The sequence below is a fragment of the Anneissia japonica genome, unplaced genomic scaffold, assembly GCF_011630105.1.
Source record: "Anneissia japonica isolate Jap-2015-1 unplaced genomic scaffold, ASM1163010v1 scaffold287754_len4335492_cov202, whole genome shotgun sequence".
In the NCBI taxonomy this organism is placed as follows: domain Eukaryota; kingdom Metazoa; phylum Echinodermata; class Crinoidea; order Comatulida; family Comatulidae; genus Anneissia; species Anneissia japonica.
In genome coordinates, this window is record NW_022705543.1 from 1708969 (window position 1) to 1720693 (window position 11725).

General features: G+C 34.0%; 1 protein-coding gene across 2 annotated transcripts in view; it reads left to right on the forward strand.

The window, feature by feature from the left end:
* The first annotated feature begins 6971 nt into the window (after positions 1–6971).
* LOC117105625 (sodium- and chloride-dependent GABA transporter 2-like) overlaps positions 6972–11725 on the forward strand; it is a 45090-nt gene continuing 40336 nt past the window's right edge. For both annotated transcript variants that reach the window (XM_033246801.1, XM_033246802.1), the window contains exon 1: positions 6972–7419. In XM_033246801.1, the coding sequence (XP_033102692.1) occupies positions 7173–7419 (247 nt within the window). In that variant the 5' untranslated portion in view covers positions 6972–7172. The remainder of the gene's footprint in view (positions 7420–11725) is intronic.

The following is an 11725-nucleotide window of genomic DNA, read 5'->3' on the forward strand; positions in this document are numbered from 1 at the left end:
AAAAACTCCGGAAAGATGGTAATAAGTTGCCAGATATATAATTTATTCAAGTGAGCAAACGTTTTCGGTTATCAACCTTTGTCAAGCTAAAGAAAAACATGAGAATAGCAAAATATAAAGCATATATACTGTATATAACTGTATATATATAGGCCTATACATTTATGGACTATTTTAAGTTTGTACTGTTTTATGTATATTTTTCATGTACCTCCTGAAGAAGAGCTTAAATATTTCTTCCGTTTATGATATGAGGTACATTTCAAAAGGCTCTGGAGGCAATCACGAATTTGAGGAACATAAATATTCTATTGCACAAGTATCTTTCGTCGTGTCCTCCGAGAATTCAATCGAATCGTTCGATTGTGCAATGTTAAATAAATTTAATTTACGTTTTATTAATATTAATGGAACTCACCATAAATCATTGGTTCCCACCAATATGATAAGAGATGGTTCGCCACAAAACTACATAATTGTAAATTCTATACTGTACTGGAAAAAGAGGTCGAAAGGATAAAGAAGATCATTTGAAACTATTGTTTAAAACCACAAAACCTTTGCATAAAATATATGCCCTCAGAAACAATCCCCGAAGCTTAGGTTGTTGACCTATGATCAAACCATGTACCCATGATCAAACAGAGTAGGCCTACAATTTTGCTACCTAATAAAGCAGTGCAATTGCACTGTAAATGACATTTTCACATCGATATGCTGTCATAAAAATTACCAGAATCCAGGGGCTACCTTAATTGCTTTCAATATTATCGAATAGTACAAATTGAATGGAAGGTCGAAATGGATGCCGAATATCAAATATTTATTACCGTATTCATTCGAATAAACGCCTCCCTCGAATAAACGCCCACTCCAAAGCCTCATTTGGAATAAACGCCTCAGTCTTGAACACCGGGGACGCCCCACCTAAATGAGTTTAAACAAAACTATAGCAGCAACAATGAAGCAACATCAATCTCAACACATTATATTAATGTTGTGCTCTAGTACAATTGCATTTTTTCTCACTGTTTGGTATCAGTTATTCTTTATGATCACGCAATATCACATTTTGACAGTAATTATATGTGTGTAGTTCCACATTTACAGTGAAATTAAGGGGGATTTGTTTGAGTACGGTATAGGCATCGTACATATCCATTTTACACCAAAAAACTCTTCTCAGCAATGCGGCCCATTATTTCAAAATATATGGTAGGCCTAAGAAAGTCGTTATAATTCTTGTACGCACCAGCTATTCCTCTTAACATGCCTATTAGAGAGATCATTCATAATTTTCATCTTTTCGCAAAAGTAGAGTAAACTTGTGGGAATGCGGTTGACATTTTGCACTCTTTCGGGGATGTAGGGAGGGGTCACAGAAAAAGTAAGTTTTGTACGCTTGTATAAGTATGAAAATAATGGATGAAAAAACGAATAATTGCAAATTCCACTTTGAAATAATTTGAAATAAAGTTAGTTTGAGATTGATCAGTGTATAAATTTATATATTTGACTTTTACAGCACAGGCCCATATGCAGATGTAAAATAAAATACATAATTATATTATTGTGATGATAACGTTAAAACTATTCGCTCTGATGTTTTTTCAATTATAGTATTGTAAAATCTATTAAAATCTGTATGTTGTTAAAAGAAATAGCTTGACTACTAACACGTTTAACTGCATGACAACGATGATGATAGCATGAGATATCATACGATACTATATGGAATATTATGGTTAAATTTTAATATTTTTTGAAACACTTCAATAATAAAATAATATCCCAAGATGGACCTTCCGCTAACCCCGCCCCTTGGATATTGGGGCAAGGTCCCAGAAAACGACGATGTAAAACAGGCAAACACATGCGTTTGCGGGACGCGATTTTTTTTCCGTACGAAAACATTTGCATGAAACTCCACTCGGGCCGTTTCGGATTGACTCGACTCGAGTTTGTTAAGAGCAGGCACTTCACAATGTCGTGTCGTGACGCTCGAGTGTTCTCCATAGTGTATTGTTCTTTGTTTAGCTACGGAAGGCCTATTAAATCTTACCGATTTATGTAATGTCTGTGACTTAAACAACAACAGCTAGTACCACCACCACCACCAGTAGTATAGGTACCATCAATTAAGGCTAGAGCAAAAGAGGCTAATTACAGGCTGAGTTAGGCCCTACCTAATAGGCCCCTCCCTAGACTATGCCCCTAGCTAAGCTAGGGTCCAGGGCCTGTACACAACAGTCACACTTCACATGACATTGACTGAAATTTTGAAAAAAAATTGAAACAAATTTGAAACATGAAATTAAAATGGGACAGTGCGTAAGAAAAATATTATTAAATAATAAAATGAAATATATCATTCCAGCATTTATGAACTTGGCCTAAGCCTTGTAATGTAATTAATAATAATAATAATAACAATAATAATAATATTAATAACGATTAATAATAATAAATAATATTAAAAATAAATAATAATTAAATAAAATATATGATTTCGCCAATAATAATAATAATAATAATAATAATAATAATATTAATAACGATTAATAATAATAAATAATATTAAAATAAATAATAATAAAAATAATAATTAAATAAAAATATATAATTTCGCCATTAATTAAACTTGGCTTAAGCCTTGTAATCAAGAAGTACTTACAGTACAATACTATTTACAAGGCCAATTAAAGATGTATTATCCCTTGCTAATGTCAAAAAATCATAAAAAAATAATTTTGAAATAAACTTGCTTATATTGCAATAGCATACACATTATTAACTTGTGCATAAAAATTATTGAATTTAAAAATGTGTACCCTGATTTTTAAACCAAAAAATTATAATAAAAATAATAAAACACTTCCAGTGACTGGAAGTGTTTTTATCATTTTTAGCTGTGAACTGATGTGTAGACATTTTTTAAATACACTAATTTCTATGTTCAAGTTGATAACTTTTATGTTACTAATACTTCAAAATGGGCAAATTAATTTGAAAAAAATATTTTTATGATTTTTTTGGTGTTTAACATGGGTCAATACATCTTTAACAGCTAGGCCTCATTAATTCATTGGTGCTCTGCTATTTTGGCAGGTCCTATGATGACATCCTTATTTTAGAGCTGTCTATTCTCAGCTTTTCTTTTAATGTCAAAATAACTGTCACCCTGTTCCATTTGATCAATTAAATGTTGTTCTTTTCCTTCCTCTTTGTGCTTTTCTCTGAAAGCCGCCTTCTAAAACTTTTTTGAGTAAGTGATCACATTGTACATGACCGATTCCCTGCCTATGCATAATCTAGGCCTGGTACTTATAATTATCCAAAACCTAGGCCAACTAAAAAACAAAAATGTTCCCATGTAACTCAAGTTCAAATAACAATTTTGTTATTCGTGCAGCTAAATCAAATATTACATTTGTCATTTTAAACGACCCATTAGTTTCAACGTCAATTGCTTAACAATGGGCTGAAAGCTTCAAAGGAGCTTTCTTTGTTTTTGTAGGTAATACTCTGATCAGTAGGGTAAGGATGCTTTTATCTTTAGTTTATTCATAACTATGTCATCTACTAAATGTTTTGATTGGTCAAACACTTTTGGTACTTGTGCATATAAGCTTGCAAATACGGATAATTTTTCATTCCTGACGATGACATAATTAATGTCGAAATATTGAATCCCGACACGATGGCGTGCATTTCGATACTTGGAGTATGTAGGCCTATTTACTATCTCAACGCGTCAATGTGTTCTTCAAAATCAGACAGCGGGCGAGCGACAATGCTGTATCATTCTCAGAAGTTTTGTAGTCGTCTGTCTGCCTTTGGTTGATGACCTTTTGACCTCCAGAATTGAGATTTTCGAGTCGAGTCAGTCGAGACAGCCCGAGTGGAATGTTTCGTACGGGGAAAAAATCGCCTGCGGCACAACACGTGTGTTTTAGGACATGCGCGTATCCCTGACTCTGTTCTGATTGGTCATTTGTTTGTTAGATTGACACTCCAGAAAGGTCTATTCTGCCCGGGAAAAAAATCGCCTGCGGCACAACACGTGTGTTTTAGGACATGCGCGTATCCCTGACTCTGTTCTGATTGGTCATTTGTTTGTTAGATTGACACTCCAGAAAGGTCTATTCTGCCCGGGTGAGGGAAGCGAAATCTATCACATCGGCACAATGAACAACATTCTAATCCATTGTAAAAAAACAGGTAACGTACGGAAATATATTACTAGTTAGTTTTCGCCGCCCGACGTTAACCTTAACATTTACGTTTGTACCCAACATGCAGCGCGATAGCTCCGCCCTCTTGTAAACAAATCTAAATACGCATGCACAAACCCATAAATAACGTACGTCAAGCACGTAAAATCCGAAAATTAACGTACTCCGCAACGCAAGATGAATAAATTATGATGTCATCCGTTAACGTTAAGGTTAACGTCGTGCGGCGAAAACTGCCTAATGTATGGAAGCAACCGTATCTTGCTCAAGAACACCATCTGAGAGAAATGCAAAAGGTCAGGTTCGAACCCCAACTCATCAGTGGCGTGGGTGGAAAAAAGGAAACTAGTCCCCTCCCCGGCAGGAGCCAAAAAATCACTAAAATGTAAAATCATTTAGTTATAAAAATTTCTGAACCCCCAGGCTTTAAGGGACCCATCTGGACCAGTCTCAGTGGCGGATCCAGGAATTAGTAATAGAGGGTGCCCAGCGAGGGACTTTCACAGATGGAGAGTCTATACTTTAGGCCCATCATGGTTGGGGCTGATAGAAGAAAATTTATGATTATGGCACAGGCCGGAAATGGCACTCTTAGACTCAAAATTTAGGTATAATTTTCTCTTTTTTTCTCACTTTTTTTTCATTGTGAAAAATTTAGAGGGACCCGGGCCGGCTTCCACTCCTCTTGAATGCGCCACTGAATCTTGACACCCACAAGGGATCAACACAGAACCTTCCTTCTCTTAACCAAGGTTAATTCCGCCCCACTCGGACCATAGTCTCGACTGCCACTCGAACCATTCCGAAAAAAAAAACAAGAAACAACCATTCAATATAATATATATGAATCAATTCATAATATGCGTACACAACGGTGTTTAAAGTTATAAGCTCAAAATACTAGTTTACGATCGAGGACGTTATGCTATACCTCTATAAAATTGTCCTCGCCAAAATTGTATTGAATTCCATTGAACTGTTGGAGAATGGGATAATGATCAACATTATTTTACCTCCTTGAAAATCTTATCGGCTATTATTATATTTACAATAAAAAGTCACATTAAAAGTTCACAGACATATAGGCCTATGGGCTGCACAGATAGCAAACTAAGTTCTACAATGCATATACGGTAGTTAATCTTTACTAAGTGTCCATTTTTCATTAAACCACACGATTACAAGTAAAGACCTACTCAATATAGCCTGATAAGTTAACCGTGACGTCATTTTACCTTCTTTTCATTCGCTATGGCCTGTCGCTATCCCTCTGAACGGGAAGTAGTTTGTTGTTTGATGTTTCCTAAAGGTTAGTTTAAACTATATAAATATAACCTTTGGTGATTTGATAGCTAAGTAATTAGTAGTTAGTAATTAAAACAGTTTTATATAGGTATCTGTTAATTAAATAGGCCGAATATAAATGGTAGGCCTATACAGATCGATGTTATGTGAATCCCAATCGAAAAAACTCTTCGCTTTATTGGGTAAAATTCTAAAAATAACATTATACTTTATTAATTTTGTTGCTTATTTATTTTTTTTGTAACTTTGTAATTAACTTTGTAATTTTATGTTCAAATGGTTTTCCGAAAAAACTCATTCAAATGAAATACAGTAAAGTTTCCTCAGAACTTATTGCTGTATCCACCGCCGCGCCCTCTATAGCATAAATATCAAGAGAAGACCTTGATCTCGCGCGCTTCATCGGTGATTTGGATCGTTTCCAACATTTGGTGAACAAAACCCAGTACTGTACCTTTCATTGAAAAATTCAAGGTCAAAATCATGGCAACGGAGCCGAAATTTCGTTTCGTTAGCGGCCACATTTTGGTCTCTGACCAAGTTTAATACGGTATTTGAATGTCCAAAAGTGTATATGTTTAGGCCTAATTTATGTCATGAGTAAAACATCGTCAGCAGCTCAGTTTGTTGAGAAGAATCGGAGCCTCAACACGCGTTTTATTCTATTCTATACCTTATAAAGTACAATTCAGATAACATTCGTTCAGGGGAAAGCATGAACGAAACAAATGACTCATTTAATTATACTAAGTTATGAAATTATACTATTTCCACTATACAATCATTCACTTATGTTTGTTTTTACTTATAGGCCTAAAGACGGATGCTGTAGATATATATTACTGTTTTAACACGATTTTAATGCTTGTATTGTGATAAAATTCATCAATAATACTATTACAATTACTGTTTTAACACGATTTTAATGCTTGTATTGTGATAAAATTCATCAATAATGCTATTACAATTATATTTAATCACATCCAATACCAAATACTTCGCGGAAATGTGTTAATTATTAATTGTTTAGTGTATTGAGTGATGTTACTGTAGAAATGACCTGGTAGCCGTACTGTATTATGCCATCATGGAAAACTACTACACTGTTGACCTATCCACTATAACAGTAGCAGTAGGAGCACACCCTTGGTAGAACACAAAACAAAGAGGAGCTACGGTCAAAAGTACATTACATTAATATTACATAACTTATTACTATCTATATTTTACTAAGATACATTAATAAATAATTACGCAATATATTAGCTATGGTTAAAATTCAGTACTATTATCACTGTTTTTATGCTTATATTTTATTAAAACACAACCATGTCTTCCCTAAAATTGAAAATGGAATATGATAAAACGTGTGGGGGTGTTTACGTTAAGAGGGCGGGCTATTAGTAAAGCACGCGCTGCAAATCTTCATTCATAATTATTCTCTTTGTTTTCCTGGGCACTGATGCTTGGTCATCCTTTGCTATCTCCAAAATAATTGCAAATACTTGCTTATATTATTCAGTGATCCTGCTTTTAATGCCAAAATCGAACTTGCCAGTTTTCGAACCAGTGTGCTTTGTTCTTATATATTCAGAGTATAGTTGATTTATTTATTGAATTCATCCAGACGAAATGGAGAAGGAAACAAAGTACAGCAAAGTGAGTCGGGATGAGGAAGACATTCCCCGAATGCCGAATTATGATGCTAGGCCTACTACTATCGCCACTGCCGGTGATGTTGATAAACCAGCACAACCCAAGCTGAATGAACGTGGGACTTGGTCCGGAAAACTCGATTTCGTTCTTGCATTAATTGGGTTTTCTGTTGGACTTGGAAATGTATGGCGGTTTCCATATTTATGTTACAAAAACGGTGGAGGTAAGCATTTAAAATGAATTATTCTGTGTGAACGTTGTTGGTTATAATGTTATTTCTAATTTCAGATTATATTATTATTATTATTATTATTATTATTATTATTATTATTATTATTATTATTATTATTATATGTTTTGTATTGTAAGTGTTTATTTTGCCAACTAAAACTAATTAATCATTTAATAACTACACTGTGCCTAGTAGGCTAGGCCTCCTAGTCTAGCAAAGTCCCATCATATATAATTAGTATCCAAAATTATTAATTACCTTGAAATAATGCGAGATAAATGCAATGAATGCATCAGTGGAGCAGTTAGTTCCTGAATAATAAATAATGAATTAATGATTAATTTATATAGTTTGTGTTGTAGGCCCACCTAGTATACTACATACATGCAATTAAATAATGTAAAATAATGACATTAACATTTATTTTATTTATGCATTTATTTTATTTATATTTATAAAATTATAATTAATATTTATAATAATATTCAAAGATTGAACCAATGAAGAAATCATTATTATCCAGTCCTGCCTATGTGTTTCTAATCGAAAATATAACTTGATTAAACTGATATTTGTTGCTGATGTTTTAAGCTTAAAAAATGTTTGACAGTTGATTGTATGGTGAAAACATAGATTGTTTTACCTAAAATGTGGTAAAATAATATTTAATACAGTACCTGCTGACAAAAACAAATTTTTTTCGAGAATATGATATAAGACTTTTCTCAGATGCTTATTACAATCGGTTTATTGTCCACCACCAGAAAAATAGCAACTTGAATGGTTTAATTTTTAACAGTCCCTACAGACATGTCTATGCTAGGGTTTTTTAGCAAAAAAATGTTTGGTATTTTAATAAGTATTATTGGATCATGGTTATTCTGAGTGGGTGAATCATTCATTGTTAAGTGACTCTCTGATGAACTACAGTATCAATGCATTTGCCCTGGTATCTTTCAGACCTATTTTATTGAAGAATCACATTTATTGTCAGAACAAATGTATACAATTTTGTCGGGGGTACCAAACATTTTCCCCAGGGTAGCATACCATTTCTCCAGGGTAACTCCCTTAATAACAGGTAGAGTCACCCAATCTTTCACACCTGCCTCACAGATACTTGTTTGTCATTGCTGGTTGGTTAGTGTTCATAAAATTTTCCTTCATGTACCGTAAATTCATATGCTAATGTTTTCACACGTGGCAATCATAGAACAAGGTTTAAAATTTAATAAGCCCTCTTTACGTATCAGTGCATTGTATGTTTAGGAAACATTGTGTGTGCATTGTGTAATGCTACAGTATATTGTTTGCAGGCTTTTCAGTAGGTTTTTGGAGGTTTGCAGGGTTTAGCAGTACCCGTAATGCCTGTAAATTGGTCCACTGTAGATTCACTGTCAGGGTTGTAGCTAGAAAACTCTAAATAATAATAGGAGTGGATTGTAAAGATGGACAAGCGGGTTAATAAAAATGAATGCAGGGCCATGAAATTAGCTTTAGGCTGGGTGGGAAACTTCAGGGCAAATGTTTCCCCACCCACCATAACTGCTGTACGTCAATGAGATTGTATCTGCATTCATTGCCAAGGACATTATAAATGGTTCTAAAGTGATTCGTACATACTGTTGCCCATGTTTTCCCTACTTGGGTCTATTAATTCAATCATCCATTCAATGTCTAAATCTGTTCCAAGCCAACCTGAGCAAAATTTTTAGGATCAATAGCATGTTTTGTTCAGGGATTACCTGTATGTAATTCTATGACAATGTTGGCGCAAAAAGTATTCAGAACAACTGAGGCTTTGTGTTAGAACAAGATAAACAAGAAGGTATTGTTTGCTGTACTGTAGGGCCGCCCTCTTGAATGTGTGTGCAGTAGTAATTTTACTATAAATTAATAGTAGATTCGAGTGTTCAACCTTTCTCTTGACTTCCTGTAATTGGCCATACTTGTGCTGTAAAGAGATAATGAAAAATAGCTATATGTTCATCATTTTACTTACTAATTGGTCGTGGTTTACTTGAAAAATAGAATATGATTTTATATTTAACAAGTTTTGCAAATTGGCCTAGTAGAGTACAGTAGTAGTAGGCTAGGGGCCTAGGCTTACAGTGTTTTATTCTATTTTGAGACACAAGTGAGCAAATGCAAAAAGATCTACTTTAGGAATCATTCAATTATTTTATATGCTTCGAGTAGAGATCGTTATCAAATTAATGTCTTCAGTGCAAAAAATTATATCGACACCTCAAAATTGATGTGTGTACCACCCAATTACGCCTACTTGGCAGTGTTACACTATAGTGTAAATGGCTTATTTTGAAACAAGGCTGACTTTGCGTGCTGTTTGGGATGGTGTGATTTAAAGAAATAAATTGCCTAGAACAGAGGCTATATCTTGCCGATTAAAATTTCATCTGGTTTCACGATAAATATTAAATATATCTTATACCAAGAAACAAATTTGAACTTACCAGTGCTGCATAGATAATCAATCTAGGCCTACGGCATTGAAATCATCTTCTGATATTTTTTATTGGAAACAGTTGACTCAGCATGCCTGTTAAAGTCATTAAAAGGAAGAGCTTGTCATCCTTGTTTGAAAATGTCCAGTATATAGTGTCCGAATTTCGTAATTTCCAACACATTTTGATATTTCGTAATGTACAGTAATCATGGAACAGTCGATGTGTACAAGGTTAGGTGTTGTTGCATTTTATGCACATGATTGATCAACTGAATCTATAGAGTGAGCTTTAATTCTTTCCTACACTGTTTCTCAAAAGGATGGTTAATGGCAAAATACCAGTATTGCCCATAGAATTTGATATTTTATATGAATTAAACTACGTGTAAGCTCTGTTTACACTATAAAATTTCAGTGATTTACCCATTATCATATTATGTGCATTAACAGTACATGGGCAAATCACGCATGTAACTTAAGATTTGTCTATATTTGGGTACATGTGATCGCTGAATATATTTGTCACAAAAAAAAACAATTACAGTATTGAAGGACAAAAACTGTATATTGATTATTTTGCGCCAATTTATCTGGTAGTTATGTTTTAGTTAAATACATCTCAGTTGTTTAAAGGAATGGGATCCCCAGCCAGAAGCTGTAGTGGTTAAGAGGCTTGCATTTTGGGGCCCTGGGTTTAAGTCTTCTAATTTTAAGTATATATTAAAACTGAGTGTCATAAAGAAACTTGTTTGATACCACCGTCAGTGGTGAGTGTACCATTGTTACATGTACAATAGGGACAAAGATAAATTTAGCATAGTATCATCAAAATTACAACGTGTCATGAGTCAGATAATGAACTCCAAGCTATTAAATTTATGATGCAAAACAATATAATTTTGAATTGGTGCGTAGCACAAAATTTTGTGCTTGTGGTTTAAAGTGATCACATGTTGATGATGATGATAATGTTATGTACTGTACATCTGCCCGATCAGACCGCATATTAGGGTCCACATCTGTACGAACATAATCAGATAATAGGCTTGTACAGTTAGTATGCCAAATTACAACGTGGTTGTTTGGAAGTTTACAATAGAAATCAGATCTTTAAGAATGTGCTTGTTTTGCCATAAAAAAACATGTCTGTACATACTTAAATAGGTTGCTAAAGAGAGGTTATTTGTAGTGGGATATCATGTTCTTTAAAATTAAATACATAATATCCTTATTTGGAAATGTATATAGCAACCTTTCAAGATGAGGTGTGTACAATTGGCATTTTAATTCACCTCACCTCTAATAGAGGCTCTATTGGTGTTTGATAGATCCTGTATTCATTCATCCATAACCTACAGTACACACTCTTCATTGCACTTTGTGAATGTGTTCCAGAGGGAAACGATGACTGTTTGGAACTTGACACCTACTTACCGGTTTCAAAAAATCATACCATATATAATGACTACATTGACGTACTCTTTGTCGTAGTGAGTGATAACAAGTACCCTTGCTTGGTTTGAAAAAAACTTCAATTTCATTCTTAATCTCATGCCAAATAGTTAATGTCCCCTTCCTTTTTGGGGTTCTTCTCGTTTATGAAAAAAAAAAATCTTTGTAAATCAATTTCTAGGGACTAATTAGCAATAGTGTATTTATAAAATTCAATTATTGCTTCTACAGTACAAACATTCATGAGGTGAACAGCTGTGAAAACTTGCACCCCAACTCTAGCCAGATTACATTTACACTTGCCTAAAGTCGACTGTTAATTTCTAAGTCGATCATATCATGCCAAATTGTTGCGATTTCCATTAATTAACAATCTGC